This window comes from Plodia interpunctella, chromosome 1 (assembly GCF_027563975.2).
Source record: "Plodia interpunctella isolate USDA-ARS_2022_Savannah chromosome 1, ilPloInte3.2, whole genome shotgun sequence".
Classification (NCBI taxonomy): Eukaryota; Metazoa; Arthropoda; class Insecta; order Lepidoptera; family Pyralidae; genus Plodia; species Plodia interpunctella.
In genome coordinates this window covers 8,621,874-8,646,118 of record NC_071294.1, presented here as the reverse complement: position 1 = coordinate 8,646,118, position 24,245 = coordinate 8,621,874, and the positions used below count along the sequence as shown (strand labels likewise).

General features: G+C 35.7%; 5 protein-coding genes across 9 annotated transcripts; 3 read left to right on the top strand and 2 right to left on the bottom strand.

Moving 5' to 3' along the window:
* The first annotated feature begins 1,549 nt into the window (after positions 1-1,549).
* On the top strand, positions 1,550-3,389 carry Rnmt (RNA guanine-7 methyltransferase). Its single transcript, XM_053745401.2, has 2 exons — positions 1,550-2,865; positions 3,241-3,389. The coding sequence occupies exons 1-2, from the start codon at positions 1,737-1,739 to the stop codon at positions 3,327-3,329; spliced, it is 1,218 nt and encodes a 405-aa protein (XP_053601376.1). The 5' UTR covers positions 1,550-1,736; the 3' UTR covers positions 3,330-3,389.
* Positions 3,390-4,132: 743 nt separating this feature from the next.
* On the top strand, positions 4,133-11,305 carry Top1 (Topoisomerase 1). 3 transcript variants are annotated; one of them, XM_053745187.1, is made up of 10 exons: positions 4,133-4,289; positions 4,583-4,737; positions 4,824-5,264; positions 5,884-5,974; positions 6,378-6,539; positions 7,154-7,250; positions 7,476-7,641; positions 8,001-9,298; positions 9,686-9,962; positions 10,208-11,305. In XM_053745187.1, exons 1-10 carry the CDS (start codon positions 4,248-4,250, stop codon positions 10,308-10,310), a joined length of 2,832 nt encoding a protein of 943 aa, XP_053601162.1. In that variant the 5' UTR covers positions 4,133-4,247; the 3' UTR covers positions 10,311-11,305. The 3 variants fall into 3 exon arrangements, with proteins under 3 accessions (XP_053601162.1, XP_053601172.1, XP_053601181.1); XM_053745197.1 differs by lacking the exons at positions 4,133-4,289; positions 4,583-4,737; positions 4,824-5,264 and adding an exon at positions 5,765-5,796; XM_053745206.1 differs by lacking the exons at positions 4,133-4,289; positions 4,583-4,737; positions 4,824-5,264; ... (2 more) ...; positions 7,154-7,250; positions 7,476-7,641 and adding an exon at positions 7,780-7,927.
* Positions 11,294-14,888, bottom strand: LOC128670025 (ATPase WRNIP1-like). 3 transcript variants are annotated; one of them, XM_053745381.2, is made up of 9 exons: positions 14,734-14,888; positions 14,340-14,561; positions 13,893-14,090; positions 13,508-13,680; positions 13,118-13,369; positions 12,734-12,905; positions 12,266-12,449; positions 11,621-11,866; positions 11,294-11,452 (listed from the first exon to the last, which is right to left on the bottom strand). In XM_053745381.2, the coding sequence occupies exons 2-9, from the start codon at positions 14,550-14,552 to the stop codon at positions 11,328-11,330; spliced, it is 1,563 nt and encodes a 520-aa protein (XP_053601356.1). In that variant the 5' UTR covers positions 14,553-14,561; positions 14,734-14,888; the 3' UTR covers positions 11,294-11,327. The 3 variants fall into 3 exon arrangements, with proteins under 3 accessions (XP_053601356.1, XP_053601347.1, XP_053601364.1); XM_053745372.2 differs by having other exon boundaries at positions 14,340-14,886; XM_053745389.2 differs by lacking the exon at positions 13,893-14,090 and having other exon boundaries at positions 14,340-14,887.
* A 1,843-nt stretch (positions 14,889-16,731) lies between these two features.
* On the top strand, positions 16,732-22,230 carry rt (rotated abdomen). The gene is made up of 10 exons (XM_053744036.2): positions 16,732-17,014; positions 17,203-17,381; positions 17,511-17,812; positions 18,130-18,292; positions 18,657-18,971; positions 19,162-19,276; positions 19,855-20,022; positions 20,215-20,482; positions 20,759-20,976; positions 21,326-22,230. The coding sequence occupies exons 1-10, from the start codon at positions 16,898-16,900 to the stop codon at positions 21,812-21,814; spliced, it is 2,334 nt and encodes a 777-aa protein (XP_053600011.1). The 5' UTR covers positions 16,732-16,897; the 3' UTR covers positions 21,815-22,230.
* LOC128669310 (proteasome subunit beta type-7) lies at positions 22,222-24,093 on the bottom strand. The gene is made up of 4 exons (XM_053744062.1): positions 23,932-24,093; positions 23,412-23,848; positions 22,945-23,150; positions 22,222-22,429 (listed from the first exon to the last, which is right to left on the bottom strand). The coding sequence occupies exons 1-4, from the start codon at positions 23,991-23,993 to the stop codon at positions 22,280-22,282; spliced, it is 855 nt and encodes a 284-aa protein (XP_053600037.1). The 5' UTR covers positions 23,994-24,093; the 3' UTR covers positions 22,222-22,279.
* Between the last annotated feature and the right edge of the window lie 152 nt (positions 24,094-24,245).

Genomic DNA, 24,245 nt, shown 5'->3' with positions numbered 1-24,245 from the left:
TAGTTTATACATGAGGAACTGAGAACTACCTAGTTCTTATACAATTGCCGAAGATAGCTGTGCTAGCAAATTATTTTAAACTAGCGGCCTGTCCCGGCATCGCTCAGTTAAAACATAATAAATTATAAACCTAAACATTCGTCAGGAATCACACTATATATTGGTGAAAACGGCATGAAAATCCATGCAGTAGTTTTTGAGTTTATTGCGAACAGACAGACGCGGCAGAGGGCTTTGTTTTAATATATAAGGATGTTTTTACATTGTTCTTAAAGCTTAGTCACTGGATGGGTGGTACCCCAAAAAAGGTGACACCCGGTGCGGGATCGCCCACGTCGCCGCTTCGTCTTCCTACGCCACTGATATGGAAATGCAACTACCAAAAAATTTATGTTAGTGTAGAGTAGAACATACCTAATTAGGTACTTAAACTTTCCAATTACGACTAAATCGTCAAATTTTCGTCGTCCAAACCTGTTGCGGAAAATTGCATTTTGTATATTTATTGTCCTGCGTGGCTTGCAAGGTAATCAGTGGTACTAATGACGTAAAAATATGTTAGTAGTACTACCATCATCACGTGATCTTCACCATCAATGGTTTTATAGGTAAAGAAAGAAAGAAAAACTTTATTCGGCTAAACAAAACCAAACACGAAGTTTGACTAACATCTGCCTGTACAAGACAAAATGTTTTAGATCATTTCTTCTTCCTAAGAGACTTGCCCCATTGTGCCCCGTTACGTTGAAGTCCGTCGACGGATCAACGAAGAATAACGTAGAAATTGTACGGAGTTTTAACGTACTAATTCCATGGAAAGTTTATTCCCATTTAAATTCGCAAAATAAGTGTTTGTAGTCCGGGAGGAACCGACTCGAAGGAACATAACTTTGGAAGCAATAAGAAAAGCAAGCATTAACTTTTTGATAAAAAAGGAGAGCTAAAAGTTATCTTTATAAAAAAAAAAAACCTGTATTATACATTCATTACTGTAGCAATTTTTCAATGGCAATTTTTATAAGAAGATTGACAATTACAGAAACTGACAGTGACACAACGTCGTTATATAGAATGACATGTATCTGTTCATGTTCATGCAGTGCTGTACTAAAATCGAGTTTCACTGTCGATAGTTACGCTAGTTGAAACATCTAATATATCGATAACTATCAGTATCAAAGAATAATAATAAAAAATATAGACATAGCCGTCTAACTAACTATTGATCGACAAATTGATGCTATCAAATGTTTATTCTTCGATACCATGAAACTATGGGTAACACTGGAGCAGATACCTACATCATATGTAGGTATAGTATAGTCATAGCAGATGAAAGAGATGACCATAATTATATTATATGGTTATCTCTTTCATCTGTCTTTCGACACATAATATAATATAATAGTTAGTACACAGTTAGACACATAATATAATATAATAATTAGTAGACATATAATAGTTCCACTATATAATAGTTCCACTATATTATCAAACTATCGATATTCACTCCATGGATGGTGGCCGGCCTATCGATCGATGGCCATCACTAACTATGCAGACTGCAGTGCCAGTGCCAGCCATGACATTTCACTTTGTTGGCTTGGCTCAGAAAATTACATCAAGCAAGCAAATAGACAGGGCGCGGTGAATTTTTCCTTTTATATGTTATTATATATTGTACCGGGTTAAAACTAAACCGAGCACGTAACTGCAATTGTTGGAACCTCTTAAATATGTCATCAATTGATAATGATAGCAAAGTTGATTACTCAATTTCAAGTGGAGTTAACGGTGAAAAAGAGTCCCCCAGCGACCTCGATACTGACGCGTATCCCAGAAAAAAACCAAGACATGATGATGGCGATGCATCGCCTAACATATCTACAGAAAACGAAGAGCATAGTTCGTTTGTAGCAGCACATTACAATCACTTAGAAGAAAAGGGTTTGAAAGAGAGATTTAATTCTCCTATTTTCTATGTCAGAAACTTCAATAACTGGGTTAAAAGTGTGCTGATACAGGAGTATACAGATAAAGTAAGAGAAAAAGATTATGGGAGACCATTGAAGGTGCTTGATATATGCTGTGGAAAAGGTGGGGATCTCAGCAAGTGGCAAAAAGCTCGTGTAGAAAAAGTGATTTTTGCAGACATTGCAGCAGTCTCAGTTCAGCAATGTCAAACTCGCTATGATGACCTCAAAAAGCGATGTGGTCGGCTATATTCAGCAGAGTTTATTGCAGCAGATTGTACTAAAGAAACATTAAGAGATAAATATGACGATCCTTCAATCGGATTTGACCTTGTTAGCTGTCAGTTTGGATTACATTATAGTTTTGAAAGTTTAGCTCAAGCTCGAAGAATGTTAACTAATATATCAGAATGTTTGAGACCTGATGGCTACTTCTTTGGAACAATACCAGATGCTAACGAAATAGTTTCAAGGGTCAAAAAATCGCCAGAAAGCTCATTTAAAAATCGAATCTTAAATATTAAATTACTTTTTGATACTAAAAATGGATTTCCCTTGTTTGGGGCAAAATATGACTTTCACCTTGAAGGAGTTGTTGATTGTCCAGAATTTTTAGTCAATTTTGATTTACTGGTTAAATTGGCATCTGAGTATGGGCTTGAGTTAGTGTACAAAGCTAGATTTGCTGATTTTTATAAAGATCATTCTGAAAAATATAAACAGTTATTGCAAAGAATTATATGCTTTGAAAGCTATCCTGCGCCTCCAGGCAAAGAATTAATTGGTGCAGACATTGAATATGAACATGCACTTAATTTCAGGGAAAGTATGGAGAAGAAAACCGAACAAGATAGAATTGGTACAATGAGCAAGTGTGAATGGGAAGTTGCAAGTAGGTATTCTACCAAACTAATGAGTAATTTTTTTTATTATGCTCCATGCTCAATAGGGTAGATGACTTAGTTTTATTTTGGTGACTATTTACTGCCCTTATATTATTAAAAACACCAGTGAAAAAATTACTGTGAACAATGCTTTCAAAGATATGATAAAAATAACATTTTTGGACTTGTCCAAACACTCAATAGGTAGGTACTAAATCATACTTTAACTTGATGTCACAATATAGTAATATCAGAAAAGCTATGATTGTTCGACAGCTACCTTAATTATTTATAATTTATCTAGAGATGCAATATTTTGACAACCTGGTTCAGATGGAATATTTAATTTTATTATTTTTTATTGACAATATTTTTTTTTTCAGCAATATATATGGCATTTGCTTTCAAGAAACAGAAATCATACAGAGATTCAGAAGGGAAATTAGTTTATAAATCATCATCAAAAGAATAGTAAGAATGAATAAGGTCTTCTTGTTGAAAGGTGATCTCTTAAATAAATGTTTAAAATTTACGTTTTTTATTGTATATCTACCTGCCCAGGTTCAGTATTACATTTATTTTAGTAGCAAAACATGACTAGATAATAATTAAAATAAAAAATTGATACTGTAACAAAGTATCCATATTACCTACGAATTTACATTATTATTTATTTACTGTACTGGTATCCGGTGTAGAACTGCCAATCAGACACATCGAACAATATGTAATAAAATATGTACTACATATTAGTATAGTAGAACCCTGGTCAACCATAGACTTTTTTCAAAAGTCTTGTTACCTAATATTATTAGGGATGAAAGTCATGCCCGTCTCGTTTTCGAAGATAAATTTTAAAAAGATAACTAAATATAATATAGATGTGATCTATGGTACCAAATCTCCCCCGAAATCTAGCCTGCAGACATCACTCACAGTATGGAGACGGACATAGGGTTATGTTATGCTATGCTTTTGGAAATTCCAGGGTACACCCAATAAAAGGGTTACAAAATATTAAGTTTTAAAACATTTCAAAACATAAGCACTAGATGGCGCTGGCCGTGTATTTTAAATGCACCATGGATATTTCCAATCTTATAAAAAATTATTCCCGAGTATTTTAAACAGCTAGTATTAAATATTTATTTCTGTATTGTAAAATAAAATTATATATATAAATATATACATTTAATACATACAATGGCAACAACATTTACCAAAGCGAAGTTATCAAAATGTTAGAACATTGAACCGATGTCCATGAAGTTCCTGCAGATTGCACCTCGAACGACGCATGCGCATTCGTCACTTTACGGCACTTAGAAAATTGCGACCGCTCGGCCAGCTTCATGAAATCTGGAACAAACGTTGGTAATACGTAGGCAAAATGAGTGTCGAAAACCCAGCCAGTGATAATGATTATGATCCTGTAAGTGTTCATATATATTTATCTCGATGTAATGCTCAATTTTATTTAAATTTTGGAATGCAGAAGGCTTTGGATTCTTCTCTTTACTAGTGTACAGTAGAGTCACGAAGCGAAAATTTTCTAAGTCCCAATATGGCGTCAGTATAATACAAGAACAAAACCGAAGCGTCGGTCAGAAATGGTTTCAAAATGTCTCTTGGACATTCTTAAATACAGTTAAACAATCTAATTGTGGTGTTTAATTCATATTGTTAATTAAAAATATATTTTAATATCGCATGGTTTGATCACAGGGAAAGGTAAATGGCAATAAAAGTGAACACGTGAACGGTATTCAAAACGGCTATAGCAGCTCCGAGAAGCACAAATCCAGTCACAAGTCATCCAGTAAGGATAAACATCGGGATAAAGACCGCGACCACAAAAGTTCAAAACACAGTTCTAGCAGGTTAGTTTTCGAGAAACTTCTATATATTATGCTTTTATCTAGCGCAAAATATGTCATTTTACCATTTTGCACCTTGTTATTTGTAGAGATAAGGATAAGGACAGACATTCAAGTAGTAAAACTCATCACAGCAGTTCCCACAAGTCCTCAAGCAAAGACAAGGAACGCAGCGACAAAGAAAGGAGTAAGGAGTCCAGTAAAGATAAGGAGCGGAGTGACAAAGATAAGGAACGTAGTGAAAAAGACAAGGAGCGTGGTGACAGAGACAAGCATCGCAATGACAAAGATAAACACAGGGACAAAGACAAGAGTGACCGTGATAAAGACAAGCACAGAAGTAGCAATGGTGAGAAGAAATCATCTTCTAAAGATAAGGAGAAGGACAGAGAGCACAAGAGTTCATCCTCAAAAGAACACAAATCTAAAGACAGGGATAAGGAGCGAGAGAAAGACCGTAAAGACAAGGGTGATAAAGATAAACATAGGAGTGATAAAGATAAACACTCAAGTTCTAAAGACAAACACAGGTTAGTAAATTTAAAGTATAAAATTTCTTATGATACCCCTTTTTTTGACAATAAAAAATACATATAAATTTTATCATAGTAGCTTTTCGTAGCCACCTTTACAATACTAGTGCGATGTTTCAGCTTCGCTTGGGTAAAACCATCATAAAAAAGTAGCCTTAGTTAAGTTACATATAAATCTTTTCTCTTTATAATATTAGTATAGATTTAGTAAATTATTATTTGTAAGGGATAGTCATTAAGTAATTTATGTAGGTGTAGATGACAAGTCCAGGTTAGTATTCTAAATTCGACATTACAAATATAATAGAGAAGTTTTCAATCCACATGTGAAAATCATGGATGTATTTTCTGTTTGCCCAAGGCAAATTTTCCAAAAAAAAAATTTTTTTTTACAATCTAAAGCTGTCACTATTCTGCCATTTGTTTTACTGACAGTTTGTAATATCATTTTATTTTCATGTGAAATCTAAAGTACAGAGTAAACCTTATGGCTGATGGAAAAATATTAAAAAAATATAATGAGAATTGTGTTGAGTAGTAAAAAAATTTTGAGGAGAATGTATTGTTCTTTTGTTACATTTGTTTAACTTTTATCAGTTTTCATCCTTTTTTTCAGTTCCAGTAAAAATAAAGACAAGAGTAGTGAGAAACATGAGAAGGTCAAATCAGACAATTCTCAGGACTCCCCTGTTAAAGACCCCTTGCAGGTTGGTTATAAATAAAATTGTAGATTCAGATTTTCTTATACTAGAATTTTTACACATGGTGTTAACATTACCAATGTACTTTATCAAACAAACTTAGTTCATTACAAAATACAACACACACATTCATACACCATTATTTCAGTGAAGATTATTAAGAAATAAGATTGTTTAACATTGTCTCACACTGTAAATATTATATTTAATGTAGAAATGTTTTTTTAAGGAATTTGTTTTTATCATATCACATTTAGGAAAAACAGCACAATATTATGTGGTATTTAAACCACTCCTGTTAAAACAAATTAAAGTTGTAATTATAAATTCAGCAAACTAAACATGTTGCGGATATTTTTTTGTTATTGAAATAAATAATTAGAATTAAATAATTATCCTAAATACGCAGATAGATGAAGTGAAGAATGAAATCAAGGAAGAGCCTGTAGATGAATATGGATATGGCCTCAACACCACTGTGTCATCTTGTGACTACAGCTTGTCACAGTTTAAGGATGAGCCCCTGTCGGAACTTCCACAAGACGAGGACAGTGAAGAGGACACACCATTAGTATGTGAAAAATATTAATACCATTTTATAAAATCCTTTAGTATAGCTTAATCCCTGTGGTTATTTTTAGGTTTTCACAAATTAAAAGAAATTGATTAAAATGTTATGTTGGCACTAGTGAGCAGGGAGCTACCTCTTATCTCTGCTCGATACTATCGCGGAAAAGTTTGCCGAACGTTGACAGATTTGGCATACATTGCTGGTTTTTCATTGCGGTAATTAAAAGCACTCATATAAACTATGCAATGTTCATGCATTCGCGTCTGCGTTCGATAATATTATTACTATTATGCCAACTATACACTATCGGCGAAACCGGACAGATATCGGCGCGAAAGACTGTACATTGCATACTTTGTATGTGACCTTTTTTAACCCAAGGAAAAAACCTGCAATGTACGTCTAAACCTCCAAGTTTGAACTTTTAGCAGATAGTGTATGCCGATATGACGTTTCAACAAATAAATTATTTGGATATTAGACAAAACAATCTCAAAAATGTATATTAAAGGGTTTAATTGGTATGAAAATTTTAAGACATAATTCAACATAACACATCTTCCCAGAAAAAGTGATCACACAAAATAAAATAACTTTTGTTTGTTTTTATGCAGCTTGAACGCATGGCTGCTAAAAAGCGGGCGGCAAGCGAAAGTGAAGAAGATATCCCTCTACTTCAGCGTAAAAAGTCTAAGAAGAAAGTGAAGAAAGGTTTGTCTTTATTTCGATTTTTATACATTTCAAGTCATTAGTAAGAATACTACACTCTATAGAACATTAAATAGTATGTTTGAAGCAGTAACCTCTATGATAAACCCCAAAATTACTCAAATAATGTTGATGCTATTTTACATACAAAAAAACACTCATTTATAAATATATTCTTTAGATTTAGAAGTTCATGAATTACCACTGACTGCATTTATTTTACTTTAGAACCAGTTTATGATGATGACGAAGATGAAGAAGAAATTAAACCGAAAAAGAAGAAAATCAAACCAGAGAAAAGAAAATCGGGCCCTATAAAACAAGAGTCTAATGAATCTATCAGCCCAACCAAGAAGAAGAAAAAGCAAGAAGAGGAGCAAGAGGTCTGGAAATGGTATGTAGTAAAAATTTGCGTGGCACAGCCAAAGGAGATTAGTATCTATCCTATTAGATTTGTTACGCCATCTGGCGTATTATCTTTGTATTAGTTTTAATTGGCGAAATATAAAAAAATGTTGGCACTATTTGATAGATGGCGTTGCTTGCGCGTGGCTTAATTTTGAGGTTATTTTTATAACTCAAAATATGTTTACTGTAAGACGATTGCTCTTCCAATATATTCGTGAAACAAAACTTGTAAACGCTATTATTATAAAAAAATTAAGAGTTCATCAATATAGGTTGGGTTTACGTATTTTGACTATGGGTTTTCAAGTATCAGGGTTAGAGATATAATTATTTTTTTATTTGTAGGTGGGAAGAAGAAAAGAAAGATGACGGAACAAAATGGAAATTTCTTGAACACAAAGGACCCTTGTTTGCTCCTCCTTATGAACCTTTGCCTTCTAATGTTAAATTCCGGTACGACGGTAAAGAGGTGAGGTTGTCCCAAGATGCAGAGGAAGTGGCTGGATTCTATGCACGTATGTTGGATCACGATTATACTACTAAAGATACATTCAACAACAATTTCTTTGCTGATTGGCGTAAAGTCATGACAAAAGAGGAAACTAAGCTTATTACGAATCTCTCAAAATGTGACTTTAAAGAAATGCAAGCCTATTTCCAAAGTGAATCAGAAAAGAATAAAAATCGTAGCAAAGAGGAAAAAGCTGCTCTCAAAGCCAAAAATGAAGAAATACAAAAAGAATATGGCTTCTGTACAATTGATGGTCATAAAGAAAAAATTGGCAATTTTAGAATAGAACCTCCTGGCTTATTCAGAGGTAGAGGTGAACATCCGAAAATGGGTATGTTGAAGAAGCGTGTCATGCCTGAGGATGTGTTAATCAACTGTTCTAAGGATAGTAAGGTACCTAAACCACCTGCAGGACACAAATGGAAAGAAGTGCGACATGATAATACTGTCACATGGTTGGCATCTTGGACTGAAAATGTACAAGGACAATCAAAGTATGTCATGCTTAATCCTAGTTCAAAATTGAAGGGTGAAAAAGATTGGCAAAAATATGAGACTGCAAGAAAACTTCACAAGTGCATTGATAAAATCAGAGACACATATCGTAACGACTGGAAAGCTAAAGAAATGCGAGTACGGCAGCGTGCTGTGGCACTTTATTTTATTGATCGACTAGCTTTAAGAGCTGGCAACGAAAAAGATGATGACCAAGCTGACACAGTTGGTTGCTGCTCTCTGAGAGTGGAACATATAGAGCTTCATAAAGAAAAAGATGGCCAAGATTTTGTAGTGGTATTTGACTTCCTCGGTAAAGATTCTATCAGATACTACAATGAAGTAGCAGTGGAAAAGAGAGTGTTTAAGAATCTCGAACTGTTCATGGAAAACAAAAAAGATAGTGATGATCTCTTTGATAGACTTAATACACAAACCTTAAACGAGCATTTGAAAGAATTAATGCCAGGTCTTACGGCAAAAGTGTTCCGTACCTACAATGCTTCTATTACATTACAAAGGCAATTAGATGAGCTAACAGATGCAAAAGTCTCAATTCCTGAAAAGATTTTAGCCTACAATAGAGCAAATAGAGCAGTAGCTGTGCTGTGTAACCATCAGCGTGCAGTGCCTAAAGGTAAATTATCAATTATCTACTACTAATATTGCTACACTTGGCAGCAATTTTTATCCTTACATATTATGAAAAGAACCCTGTCGTGTTTGTGTATATGAACGCGATAAACCCGTGTTTTACGTTACAAAGAATTCAATTTTTTATTCTCGAAATGTTCATCTGCATTGCATATCTGTCATGAAATAATAATGTTTTTTTTTTAAGATAACACATGAAAGCAGTTATGACAATATTAGTGTTTCCTGAAGGATTTTTGTATAGTTTTCACCAATTATTGATAGTGTGATTGCTGAAGAAGGTTACAATGTATATTTTTATGGTTTTACCTGAGCCAAGTGTTGGGAAAGGGCCACTAGTTGTACCTATTTGAAAATTTTTTTGCTTCAGGTCATTCAAAATCAATGGAAGCTCTCAAAGAAAAAATACAAGCTAAACGTGACCAGGTTGATGAGGCTGAACATGATCTAAGAGATGCCACTAAAGCCGCAAAACGTGGCTCTGCAAAGGAAAAGATTATATGTGATAAGAAGAAGAAAGCTTTAGAGCGTCTGAAAGAACAACTGAAAAAATTAGAACTACAGGAAACAGACCGTGATGAAAACAAAACTATTGCACTTGGAACTTCAAAATTGAATTATCTTGATCCTCGTATATCTGTTGCATGGTAAGAGTTTTTCAATTACTCATTATTTTAAAGTCAATAATCATTTCTTTGCATCAGTAGTATCAAGTTTAGTAACAGCATGAAGACAGTACAGTTTTGTAATGGACAAATAACCTTAGCAGTTTATAGGCAAGCATATTGGATGACGTCAGAATAGATATACTGAGCCCTCTCTTGCGATCACTTGATCCAAAATATTTCAGAAATATTATATGTAGTACAACATTTGCCTAATTTCATTTCAGGTGCAAGAAGCATGGCGTGCCTATCGAAAAGATTTACAACAAAACTCAACGCGATAAGTTCCGCTGGGCGATCGACATGGCCGGGCCTGAATACGTGTTCTAAACGCAATCTGATTAGCATTAGCTATAATTTTATATGCATAGTTATTTGAATAATTATGAAAACGTTCCAATTATACATACTTTGTTTATATACACTGTGAATGTTTTATGAATTTTTGACATGTAAAGTCGAGGGTGTTGCTTTGTAGTATTGTTATATTTTTGGACCCTAAACAAATTGATGTATTGTTCCTTTGTTTGATTAGGTTCTAAATTAGAAGTCTGATTCTAATTTATTTAGAAAATTGTTTTCAAGTTTGCTTAGAATGTTAGGCTAAGCTATAGATTAAATGAATAGTAGTAATATTGTTTATATAGATTTTGTTCAAAATTTTCCACCAAGCCTTGACATTATTAAAATGTTGCCAGAAACTGTAGATGAAATCCAGATGCATTGCATTATATGACAACATAATAGGTACATATTTTAAATATTGTGATTTTTTTATTTCGTTATTTTGTATATAAAATCTGCAAGTTCGCGAGACGACGCTGGAACCAGAGTGATCTACGTCACGTCGCGAAATTAGTACACTTTAATTCAGTATCGCTTGAAATGTGATCTTCGCAATTTTGTAACAACTTATTGGTAAAATTAAAATGTCACTTGGATTGCTCTGGTAACAGGGTTATTTATACTGCATCTACTTAAGTTATACATCTCTTCTACAAATTAGCAATACTTTAAATGTTATAATGTCCTGTGCTTAGTTAGAAAGATAACATTCGGAAAAATCAAAGTGAGTTAGTAGCGTGTAACTAGATATGATGTAAATTATTTTGGTGTGTATGTGCACAATGCTGTAAAGTAAGAAATAATGTTATTTTATTTTTATAATTAAGATCAAAAATTGTGGCAAAACAAAGCCGTCAATGTTAAGAAGGTACAATGTTAAAAGGTAAATTACAAATATGTACTTGTAAATAGTAAATTTTTACCATGTCATACAATTGTGAAATGAGATTATCCAAATAAATAAAACATTGACACTAGGATTTCTGGTTTATTTTTATCTTATCATTTATCATCAAAAAAATTGTCACCACCGTCGGCACTAAAAAAATCTACATGCTCCATCCCCTCTGGCATATACACAAGCCCTGACTCATCTTTATGTCTAAGGTTGTATCCTCTTCCATAACCTGAAACAAATAGGTTATTTTTTAATCCCCTTTGAAGTTAACGTACATATACTGATTGTGTATGTAAACTGCTTTATAGGGTTCCGTAGCCAAATGGCAAAAACGGAACTCTTAGATTCGTCTGTCTGTCCGTCCGTAGGTCACAGCCACTTTTTATTAATTTCATACCAATCTGTTTCATAAGTTTCGAAGTGGCATTGCGCAGATGGAGCGGTATCGGCGGAAGCGGGCCCTTAGCTTGCGTCAAAGACTGTTGACATCGCTTCATAGCCTGGTACACCTCCCGGCTCTTGGGCGCCCTCGCCAGCCGCACGGCGCACTGCACCAGCAGCACGTCGCACTCGGGCCGGCCCACGTGCTGGCAGCCTTGCAGGCACGCCACTGCCTCCACCAGCGCGGTGGGATCAGCCAATCCTCAAACGAAAAACAAACAATAATGGCGTGGACAAATGAAGAATAGACCCATTTCACACAACACCTGGCTCGAAAAGGCGGCCAAGTCGATCATAGATGTAGACAGAGAGAAAGCTATAAACCCCATCATATCTTCCATTTCGCTCATAAAAGAAAAATATGTGCATTGTGCGTATTAGAAATACATATTTATAAAAGAGACATCTTTTGTCCCTCATATGCCTGGCCCTATTGCCGTTTTGTATGAGATTATTATTATTACTTTAGGTTACAGCCGTCCGTAATCTAAAAATAGTTGGTTTTTGCTTATAGGTAGTCTAAGATTGTTGAGTTTTAATATTTTAAACACTGATTTAAAAAAACGAGCATGCACGAGCAAATAATAAAATACATTGTCACCTATGTCTTCGCATGCTGCCCTGATAAGTCTGCGTGCGATGTACAAGGGATCTTCGCCCCCGTGCAGAGCGCGCGTTGTCCAGTACAGTGCAGCATTATCCTCACTCGCTCGGATGGACTTGTGGATTGCAGATATCGTGTTGTAATGCTCCTCTCCTTGTCTATCGTAAACCATGTGCGATCTCTGGAAAATGTTAGCATGTTTCAAGTGATTTTAATCCTTTTGACTGTCTGGGTGGTTATACTGGTAAAGTTTAATATCAATGTTTATTTCTATCTTGCTCTTGTAATTAATGTTTCAATGAAGTACATATTGACATTCTAGCCTCATGTAGAATTTTTAAGGACAGACATAACTAAAGGTAAAAAGAGTCCATATTGCCTAAAGCATATTGATATAGATACAGTATAACGTCTTTCTCCTTTACGGGGTAGACAGAGGCAAGAATTGATAAACTCGAAACTTACCTTAATACCATTTTTGATATCCTCAACTGACAATATAGCAGGGCCAGTGACATGTAGTTCGTCACCTGGATCCCTAGCTGTCAGTGTCAACTCCAGAGCTCCCAGAGCCATTCGGGCGTCCCCGTCGCTCACCTCTGCCAGCCATTTGAGGGACTCTTCTTCAACTATATATCTGAAACAAATAATATGAATACTCATGATTTATAGAAGCCCACTACTAATTATATACCCACAATAACAAGGTTTCCTTAGGTACAATGCTATATTTATATTTAACTTAAATTTGGCCATGCCCATGGGCTGTTCAACAAATGGCAGCCTGGGCTGTAAGAGCAAGTGTGTTCAAAATAAATAAAGGTTTTCATTAACTATAGACTGACTTACCTAGTTTTCTCATTGTCATTAATTTCTTTATTCATTTGAGAAACAACTTGTACTTGACCATTGCTTTTTATGGCACGTTTTAATATAACCAACACATCTTCTATACTCAGCTTCTGCATGACCACTACTCTACAGCGGCTGAGCAAGGCATTGTTCAAACTGAATGAAGGGTTTTCAGTGGTGGCACCAATCAGTGTTATTGTACCATTCTCAACATGAGGCAGAAATGTATCTTGTTGAAGCTTGTTGAACCTGAATAAAAAATTAATTTTTAGAGATGTTTATTAGTTTTTGAACATCTTTTTTCTTTTCACAAATAGATGCAAAACATAATTTTAGCAGTTAGTTACATTATAATGATCCTTGGGATTGAAATATTTAATAGAATACCTGTGGATTTCATCCATGAATAACACTGTTTGCCTTTTGAATTGACTTTCATTTTTTGCCACCTTTACAATTTCTTTCACATCATTTATACCTGCCATGGTAGCAGATAGTTTGACAAATCTCATGTTATTTTGCTCTTTACAAATATTTGCCACAACATTAGCCAAAGATGTCTGTAACAAGGTGCAGTAAGATAATTTCCAATATTAGTTCAATTTCTGAATTAAGAATATAATTATCCATTTCAGCATAAGTCAGACTGACTTTTAAATAATCATGAAAAAATTACACAGATTCGTCATCATATAATATATTTACAAAATGACTGATGATAACTGAAAACTCTAGTACATCAAATTCACAAAACATGTAGGTAATATGTAACCTTTCCGCATCCTGGTGGACCCCACAATATCATGTTTGGTACTTTTTTTTGATGTAGCATAGCCCTTAGCATGGAGCCAGGCCCAAAAGCTTCTTGTTGCCCAACAAGCTCATCAAGTTGCAGAGGTCTCATTTTTTCAGCTAATGGAAGGGGCTTGTCTTGAGTACTTTGCTTTTTGGCCTTTGTAGTCTCTGATATCTACAAATATCATCATATCACTTAAATGCTAAGATCATTTTGTTGTGTCTTTTGGGAAGTAAATAAAATGTTTTTCTTTAATTTTTATTGGTTAAGAAACTTCACTTTACACATTTTATACCTTACAAATTTGTATGGAACCCTCGTTGCGCAAGTTTAACTTGCTCTGGACTGAAATTTTTTAAATAATATTTGCATCTTTCTTTTGTAATTATGACAAAAAATACCGATTTTTTTATTAGTGCTTACCAGATTTCCAGTGGAAGACGTGGAATTGATGTGTGATTCCAACTTTATCTTTTTATCATGAGGTGATGTACTTTCAAAATGTGATCCGTTTCTCTTAGATGTTGATATACTTTTTGTGTCCTTGGTGTTAAGAAATAAACACTTATTGACATGTTCCTCGATAATTTCTTGTTGGAATTGTTTATCACAAACTGGGCAATTAACAGATGCCATCTCATTACTCTGCGATCCCCATTTAAGATAAAATCAGTGTTAATCTTTTTCAATAGGACAACAACTAAATCAGACAACAAAGTATTATGAGGCAAAATAAACCGGCATCATGTTATGCGACATATCAAAGAAACTACGACTAGGTACCTATATTTCTTTTATGAATCTGATTCAAAAGTACCTTCAATATCTCCAATCTTTTTTTTACACTTGCTTGATCTATAAATTATATTTTGAAAAGTTCAAAAAACGAAATATAAGGCTGTTTTTCATTTGAAATTTTTAGCCATGTTGCGTTGTTTGTTTGTTGCATTTGTTGTTTCATTTTGTTGACAATTTTGACATTGACTTTCGGATTTTCCTATTCAATTTCTCACAGATTAAAAAAAATATTTTTAAGCGAGTTTTCGTCGATTGCGAAAGTCTGTCTTTCAGGTTAAACCATTGCTGGGCTGATTTAGATGAAATTTCTAAAAGAGACTGAGGGCAGTACAATGTCGTGTGAGCTATGCCATCATGTGTTTAATTAGTAATCCAAGTACTAGTAAAGAAACTTGGATGCTCATGGATTTTATCAAAGACGATTTTATGCTCATTAAGCGCGGCCGCAGTTTATTAAATATGCAGTGTTATATTCTGCATTATTTGGTTAACTGTGGTCATAAACTGATATTTAAACTTGATTTTGACTAAAGATCTTACATGTATAAAGTCCATATTTTAATAAGTCTTCACGTGTGAAGTGTTCCGAGCTTCTTTTCGACCGTTTACTGGATATAAAATTTTACAGCATGAGGCGTATACCATAGTTTTCGAAGTTTTTCATCTTATGGAAAACGATTTTTCCCAATAATCTGAATATGCTACATTGTTGTATATTTTCACAAACGAATGCTTATATAACGAAAGGATTAATAAAGTACTCTAAAATAAACGACATAGCAAAAGGCGGCAAAGCTTTTGTGTACCTAACATACAGTGATGTACTCAAATACTGGGATATATGTGCAGTAATACTCCCTATTATCCTATTTTATATTTAACTATACGTAAGTAAAGTACTGGTACTATGTTAATTTTATAAATGTTTAATTTAATAAATATGATTCTTTGTTTAAAAAAATATGTGACACTAATGAAACGCTACACGCCGCGTTCAAACAATCGTGAAATTCACCCAATAATGAGGAATCCGAATCTTCTTTCTTTTGCTTCTTTTATACAAAATGTTCATACTTACCGCCGAGCCGAGCAGCTACCTATCACGCTAAAAAAACCTCTGGACAAGTCATACAGATCCGAAGAACTTATATAAAATCCACAGTTATCAGAACATTAGAATGTAATGTTCTTATATCTGTGATAAAATTTGTGCCGTGTATATGTTTGTTACTCTTTCACGCGAAATCTACTGGACGGATTGTTATGGAATTTGGTAGGTAGACAGGTAGAATACAACCTGGAATAACCTAACACATAGAGTACTTTTTATCCCGAAATTCCAACGGGAATGAAGCTCCGGGGCGCAGTTAATTGTTTTAATATAGGTGTTTTACTATGTTCTTTGGACAGATCACTAAGCAAAAATAGAAATGTAAATTATGTAATGTAGAGGTGTACATAATGACAAAGTAGCGAAGTTGTTGTAATATCGATAAAATTATATCGAGGTAATGAAATTTTCGACAGATGATATTGATAATTTGGTTGATAATATTGAATCTATTTAAATTTAAATAAAAAATATGCAGTTCACTGAATAAGTGCTTCTCACTTGATTTTTACATGACGTATACATATCAATACTTTCTTCTTTTTGGAAGTAACTCCATAGCTTACTTGTTTCATCTTTATTTAAATTAATATAATGAAGCACCTAATTAGTGATTGTCCATAAGACTACGCCACAAGAAGAAAAACGCAAGAATGGATAAACAAGTCCAGGATGTTTTTTATTTGTTTATTTAAAAGGAAAGGCTAATGTTCATAGTCCATACCATATTTAAGGTCGTGAATTATCTATTTTTTTCTTAGGACATGATATCGATATTATCGTATAATGTAGCGTAAATATCGATATTATCGCTACGATATTTGCCGTTTACCGATATATCGTTGCAACCTACTACCGCATGAACTTTGCGACTTCACTTCCTCCTTCCTTCCTTGTCTTGTCTTGTCAGCTATCTTTCTCTATTTATTTTATTTGTAATGGCACGGAAAAGAACGACACGCTAGGTGCTTACCTACGTTATTAAATTAATTAGTTGATTCATGTTTGAGACCATGAGCTACATACAATTTTATTTATTATAACGACAATAAGTTTTATTATAAAGACAATCATGGAATTAGAGAAGCCCACAAGAAAACGAAAGGATAAGAAAAAGTTTATTGAGGTCAATGAATCGGTGGAAGGTTTGGATGACGATCAGGCCTTGATAAAAGAAGTTCGAGAGATTGTAAGTAATGTAATAAAATTAGAAGGACTTTAGTGTAAACAATCTTATATTTGATGCAGGTCACTTATATACTCGGTCCTATTCGGTGTCCATTTCATTTCAGCATTGAATTTGGTTGACATATTTATATACTTATAAAAGTTAGAACTAGAGCTGGGAAGACTATGACAATTTGTTCTGTCTTTTAGGGTGATGGTGCTCCTGCAGAAGAAGAAATTGAGGCTGTGGCAGTAGAGAATCTACCTAAAGATGTACAAAGACAGATAAATCTTCATTTACACTTTGAAATAGATTTAGTATTTCTGCTTTTGTTAGCACTGGCCCTGGGCACAAGACTATATAATTTAGATGAACCCCGGTATATTGTGTAAGCATACCTGTGTATTCTTTTCTTTATATGCATTTAATATAATACATCTTATTTGATGTCCATTTATAACTTCCCTTTAACTATAACTATGTGCATTGTGCATTATACTTATTTTTTTTGTTGTAGTTTTGATGAATTGCATTATGGCAGATATGTATCACTATATACAAAAGGAGTGTTCTTCTTTGATGCCCATCCACCACTAGGCAAACAACTCCTGTATTTAGCTGGTCGAGCAGCTGGATATGATGGAAATTTCACATTTGATCGAATAGGGTCTCCATATACAGACAATGTTCCTGTTAGGGCATTGAGACTGGTCCCTGCAATCTCTGGCTCTCTCCTTGTGGCCATTACATACCAGGTCATGCTTGAAATGTCTTTATATCAATGGACAGCTATTCTAGCTGCACTTCTAGTTTTATTTGGTAAGTTCTATATGTGTTAGCACTTTTAAGTGTTATGCATTTACCTCAATGTTTTCATACTAGCCCTAATAGGCAAGGCAAATAGCTTGTTTTTTTAATGCAATTGAACAGTTCTGCATGTGCATACATTGAGGCTTGGTTTGGTCAGGACCTGATTCTTTAAAAAATATACAGTCAGCTTTAAAGTAAATGATGTTACCTATGCTTTTATATATTTTTATTCATCTTCTATACTTTTATTTTTCTAAGGCAAGTATAGCAAACAAATTGTCATATTAAGACAAGAAACTAATGTTATTAAAATTTTAATTTTTCAGAAAATTGTTTTTTAGTACAATCTCGATTTATGCTACTAGAAAGCATTCAAATTCTATTCGGAATGTGTGGAGTGCTGTGCACTATTAAGAGCACTCGTAAAATTGGTGCTTCTAGTGTTACGTGGCTTTGCATTGGTGCTGTGTTTCTCGGCTGTTGTTTTTCGTATGTAAATGTACTTTTGTAAAAGTAATCCCATTTTCTCTTATTCCTAATATAATAAATAATTGTATTAGTAGACACTGTTGTGCAGAGTGTAGAGGTTTCTTTTGCAAAATAATAAACATTTAAATTAATATTGTGACATTAAAATGTTGATGTACAACTCATTTCAAACAAAAAAAAGCTTTATGCTGTAAACTTTACTATAGAATACCTATTAAGTTACTCATTGCGATTGGTTTTTTTTAACTACTAAACATGATGAAGTAAAAAGAGTTTACAAGTTTTTACCACAACTACTGAATGAAAACTATTAAAGAATGAATTGCCGTTTGCTCAGTAAAATATGTCTGAAACTTATTTTCAGGGTAAAATATTCAGGATTATACACATATTACTTGGCGCTTTTCCTTGTCGGACGTCAAATATGGAGACAAATAGGATATGCTGAACCTACATTGCGATTAGTATGGTCAGCAGTATGGCGTCTGATGGTTTTGGTCATGATTCCTCTATCAGTATACGTATCGGTATTCTATGCCCACCTTGCGATGCTGCCGAAGGCCGGGCCTCACGACAGCGTGATGACGAGCGCCTTCCAAGCGTCGCTGCAAGGCGGCCTGGCCAGCATCACGCGCGGACAACCGCTTCATGTGGCCCATGGATCACAGATTACCTTAAGGTTAGAGATAAAAAATCTTTGTCATTACAAATGTGCTACTGTATGTTTGTTGCTCAATTACACAAAATCTACGGAATGAATTTCAACTTTCTAGATATAAAACCTGACATTATTTACTAACCAATTGACAGAACAAAGTGTATTCTTGCAATTTGTATATTACATCTGTGAAAGAATGACGTTGTTGCAGACACACACACGGTCGCACGTGCTGGCTGCACTCGCACGCGCACGTGTACCCGGTGCGCTACAGCGACGGCCGCGGCTCCTCGCACCAGCAGCAGGTCACGTGCTACAGCTTCAAGGTATGCTATTGCTTTAACATGACAAGAAAAGCACTTAAATACAAATTTTCTAGTTGCATAGCATATTCCCACGTGTGGCGTCTGTCTGTATGAACGCGATAAACTAAAAAAGTACTAAACGAATTTTTGTACGATTTTCCCCATTAGATAGTGTGATTCCTAAGGAAGGTTTAGGTGTATAATTAATTATGGTTTTACTTCAACGAAACCGGGACGGGCCTTTAGTAATACACTACAACACATATATTCTCTAGTAATAGTTTACCAAAACCTGATTTTTATTTCTAGTTTAATTTTTTTAAAAGATACGTATTTGGTTTTTCAACCGGCCTGACCTCCTTGTCGCTTTGTAAGATATCGGAGTGTTCAGAGGGGTTAGTGCGGCCCACCGATCACAGAACTCAATCTAGTTTGACTTCTGTGGTTCCGATTCTAGAGCAGAATAACATACTGAAGTGTAAGACTAGTTTAAAAAAGTAGATATAACATGTAAATGTAATAAAGTACGATAAAAGTACGCTACATCTGTTACATGGCGACCTTGCCAGCCTGATTGAAGTAAAAATGTTGATTGCAAGGACGTGAATAACTGGTGGATAGTGAAGCGTCCGGAGCAGGCGTCGCTGGCGGTGGCGCGGCCGCCCGACGCCATCCGGCACGGCGATGTGGTGCAGCTCCTGCACGGCATCACCAGCCGAGCCCTCAACTCACATGACGTCGCCTCACCTGTGTCCCCGCAATCACAGGTATCTAATTTCTTCTTAGTCATTATTGCTATTCCTAACATTTGCAAATAGGGATGTCACACGCGCGATGTGAATCAGTTCCTAAATAAGCTTAGTAGTTTGTATAGCTATTCAGATTACAAGATTTTGATAGAATTCTCATATTAAAATTGTTTTAGAATTTTATATCGTCATATTTGAACATATTTCCAGGAGGTATCTTGCTACATCGACTACAACGTGTCAATGCCGGCTCAGATCCTCTGGCGGGTGGAGATTGTGAACCGAGACAACGATGATGCGACGTGGGACAGCATCCGTTCGCTGGTGCGACTGGTGCACGTGCAGTCGGGCTCCGCGCTGCGCTACAGCGGCCGCCAGCTGCCGGCCTGGGGCTTCCACCAGCACGAGGTCGTTGCTGACAAGGTGCTCACACATCAAGACACGATTTGGAACGTCGAGGAACATCGGTATACGAAAGGTAGGTATATGAAATAACACCTTTTTACACCTATATTTTTTGCAAAGAACAAGATTAATAGTGACTATATGTTAGTATTTGACGTGCTCCACGGTATTTCGACCACGACATTTCGAATTGGATTAGTAGTTCAAACAAATAATTGAAATTTTCCACTGTCGATGCAGTTTGTCACTGGAATATTTCTTTAGGAGAGAGAGAGATTGTATAATACATACAACATTTCCCACTGTGAAGTGAAGAATATCCTGTAATTGTAATCAATATTTTTTTCAGCGGAAGACAGAAAAGAGCGAGAGCGCGAGTTGGTCTCGGCCGAGATGATCCCCACAGCGGCGACGCAGCTGTCGTTCTGGGAGAAGTTCGTGGAGCTGCAGCACAAGCTGCTGGCGCACGCGGCCGACGCGCCCAGCGGACACATGTTCGCGAGTGAGCCCGCCGACTGGCCGCTGCTGCAGCGCTCGATAGCTTACTGGCTCGCGCCTCACTCTAATGTTAGTGCTACTGTGTACACAAAAAGATGCTGTTGCCTATCGCACGCGGCCTATTTGTCATTAGTTTTATCTCGCGAAGACTAGATAGGGATAGAATGAGAGTTAAGGACAACATTCGTTCAATTTGTTCAACGTTCTAAATATTAGCTCTCAGAATGCGCAAGTATATTCAGTCAGATTGATACCTGATTAACTTAATTAATTATTCTCCTATACTCATTAAATTAATTACTATGTGTTTTAGGTAGCAAACTTATCTACCAGCACGATAAAATAATAACACTTCTTTTAACATACCAATGTAGCAGCAATATCCAGTTTATGAACATCCACATTGTTCGGCCCTCAGGCCCAGATACACCTGATCGGCAACCTGGTAACGTGGTACGCGGGGTCGCTGTCGCTGCTGCAGTTCGGCGCGCTGCTGGCGCTGTACGCGCTGCGCCGGCGCCGCCGCTGCCAGGACCTCCCCCCCCGTATCGAAGAAAAATTCTACGACGCCGGACATGTCCTCTTCCTCGGATACTGGCTCCATTACCTCCCCTATTTCTTCATGGATCGCACCCTCTTCCTACACCACTACTTACCGGCTTACGTCTTCAAAATACTTCTCTTGGCGTTCGTCATAGATCATATTTACAACCTCTTGCATTTAAGAGAGAAAACACTCAAATTAGTCCCTGTATTTATTTTATGTGTAGTAATATGGCTGGCGTATGTTGTACTTACTTTTAAGAAGTTCAGCGTTCTGAATTATGGAAACGTTGACATGACTGAAAATGACCTCATTAATCTCAGGTGGAAAGATACTTGGGACTTTATACTTCATAAGAAATGATAATTTAATCTCTATGTTCTGTCCATGGAATTAGTAGGTACTCCATACAAGTACTTACTAAATCCATGGTTCTGTATCTCCTTTCTGAACTGCCATTGTTATCTCGTCATAAATCATAATATAGGTATTTATTCACGGATGTTTTCTTTATCTTCTAAATATATATTCCATAATTTTGTATAGATAAATAAACTCAACAACTAGCCAGAAGGAATTGTAGACCATTTTAATACTCAATTTGAATCTCAATGTTTCAAAATGCATTTATTTACATATGTTAGATAATATCAAATTAGTATGTAAGTAAAGGACAGTATTCTGTGTAGAATGAATGGTGATGGTAGTCCAGTATAAAAATTCCGTCCAAACAAAATATATTTTTTATAATTATAATAAAAATATACAGATAAAAAAAATGATATTTTTATTTCCAAATATAGCAATACATTAGTTAGAGAATATATATCAACGGCGACTGGATGAGGCCTCCACATCCATTGGCTGTGCTCTCTGTACTGCGTGTACAGCAACAGACTCCACTTCTAGTGGAATGACTCGCTGCTTTAGTACTGCAGTAGTGCCAGGAGCATACCTGTATGATCCTTGTTTCTTGCCCTACAAGAAAAAGGTACCTATATGAAATACAATTGTGGATATGGATGCTGTAAATAGTTTTAAAAGTTTATCATGTTCATACAGACAAGCAAAAGGGAAATTTATTATTATCATAATCATTGAGTGTGTTATTGCTAACACTGGTGTCAGATTTTATTCAAGTCGCCTAAAGGCATCTGACGTGACTTTTACGACTACTTACCTCCATCTAGTGGCAGGTAGTCGCATACACACTAGTCAACCAGTGTGCAGGTTTCCTCACAATGTTTTCCTTCACCGGAAGCAAGTGATGATCAATGAAAACTACATGAGTAAGATTGGTATACAAACTATAATATATTATTGTAATATGTAAGAATGTAACAAGAACAACTTCAGCCAAATGACTACCTTGATTCTATGATGTTTGATGACAACAGAATGTTGTACCTATAGTTTTAGCTTACTGAGGTGTTCCAGTACTGGACAGAGCCTCCCATTTTTTTTAATGGAAAAAATATTTTATACATGTTTACCTTGACATTGGCTTCTTCGTATGTTCTGAGATACTGAGCAGGGCCACTGCTTCTGATCACACACAAATCTACATTGGAGCCAGAGCCCAAGTCATTGAAGATACCAGCTGCTATTGCATCCCTGACAAGTTTCTTGCCCTCCTCCTCACTCATGTTGGGTTTCCAGCCCGACTCAAACACTGCCATAGCAGCCAAAGATCCAGAACCTGAAATATTATAGTTAAGTTTGTAAAAAATATATATGTATGTAGTGAGCTTCATTCTAATTTTTGTGCATCATGCATATGATATATATGATGTATGATAATGTATTCCACTATGTGTGACTATTTTCACATACATTTGGATTAATTTACCTCATTCATCATAACACATTATGGCAGGTAAGGAACCTACATAAAATAGATATAGATATTATATATGAAAATATCACTATGTAACAAAAAGAATGACTAAAATATTCTTACCCATAGTCGCATATGGCAGCTTATCCACAGAGCCATGTGGATAAATGCAATAGATATGAGGTCCAGTTCGATCTACTCCACCAAGCACAAGAGCAGCCCCAATATGTCCCTGATAGCGGAATAGCATGCGCTTCAGCAGCGTGGCGGCTGTCTGCACCGGCACAGTGCGCCCAGTGTGAAGCCGCTGCAGCTCCAGCTGCGACGACACGGTTTGAGTGGTCATCTCAGTATCTGCAGCAGTGCCGGCACCACAACAGTACATGTTACCGGCTAAATAATGGATTTTTTGGCAATTTTTGTCGGACACTACGGTGTTTTCGGTCGCTCTAGTATCAGCGCCCAAGATAACCCCATCCGCATAAATAATACCCACAATTGTTGTGCCGGTTTTGGTGGCTTTGGGAGCTGGAAATCCTTTTTGAGCTAGGAAGGCATTACTGTAAGAAATCACAGAGCAGTTAAAACTAAAAGTAATACCTAAACAGAAACCTCTTTACTTTAAAAAAGTATAACTACTAACCGTTGGCAGTTTTCGAATGAAAATCCTGGTGCCGGTGTTTCAGGAATTAAAACAGATGCCATTTTATAGAATGAAAGCAAAATCAAAGCTCGAGTAATTAGAAATTCTCATAAAACTACACAAAACTGAATTGTCACTCTCTGTCAAAGGATGACTTTCTAAACATCAATGAGTGAGTGAACGAACGAAATGGATAATTGCCAGCCTTTGTCTCATCCAAAGGTCTCGTCTGGTATAGTATTTTTCTTTGGTCATTGGTCTGGTCTGAGTTGATGAATACTCTATTTTATTTTTGTTGCTAGAAACACTGTGTT

Coding starts and splice junctions, on each gene's coding strand:
- LOC128670025 (XM_053745381.2), bottom strand. CDS start 14,552: ATGGCATCTGTTAATTGCCCAGTTTGTGATAAACAATTCCAACAAGAA. Junction 14,091..14,339: donor CGTCTTCCACTGGAAATCTG/GTAAGCACTAAT, acceptor TGATATTTGTAG/ATATCAGAGACTACAAAGGC. Junction 11,867..12,265: donor GGCAGCATGCGAAGACATAG/GTGACAATGTAT, acceptor TTTTCGTTTGAG/GATTGGCTGATCCCACCGCG.
- rt (XM_053744036.2), top strand. CDS start 16,898: ATGGAATTAGAGAAGCCCACAAGAAAACGAAAGGATAAGAAAAAGTTT. Junction 18,293..18,656: donor TTTCTCGGCTGTTGTTTTTC/GTATGTAAATGT, acceptor ACTTATTTTCAG/GGTAAAATATTCAGGATTAT. Junction 19,277..19,854: donor TCACGTGCTACAGCTTCAAG/GTATGCTATTGC, acceptor GTTGATTGCAAG/GACGTGAATAACTGGTGGAT.
- LOC128669310 (XM_053744062.1), bottom strand. CDS start 23,993: ATGGCATCTGTTTTAATTCCTGAAACACCGGCACCAGGATTTTCATTC. Junction 23,849..23,931: donor TCATTCGAAAACTGCCAACG/GTTAGTAGTTAT, acceptor GATTTCTTACAG/TAATGCCTTCCTAGCTCAAA. Junction 22,430..22,944: donor ACGAAGAAGCCAATGTCAAG/GTAAACATGTAT, acceptor TTTTTCTTGTAG/GGCAAGAAACAAGGATCATA.
- Rnmt (XM_053745401.2), top strand. CDS start 1,737: ATGTCATCAATTGATAATGATAGCAAAGTTGATTACTCAATTTCAAGT. Junction 2,866..3,240: donor GTGTGAATGGGAAGTTGCAA/GTAGGTATTCTA, acceptor TTTTTTTTTCAG/CAATATATATGGCATTTGCT.
- Top1 (XM_053745187.1), top strand. CDS start 4,248: ATGAGTGTCGAAAACCCAGCCAGTGATAATGATTATGATCCT. Junction 4,738..4,823: donor TCAAAACACAGTTCTAGCAG/GTTAGTTTTCGA, acceptor TGTTATTTGTAG/AGATAAGGATAAGGACAGAC. Junction 7,642..8,000: donor GAGCAAGAGGTCTGGAAATG/GTATGTAGTAAA, acceptor TTTTATTTGTAG/GTGGGAAGAAGAAAAGAAAG.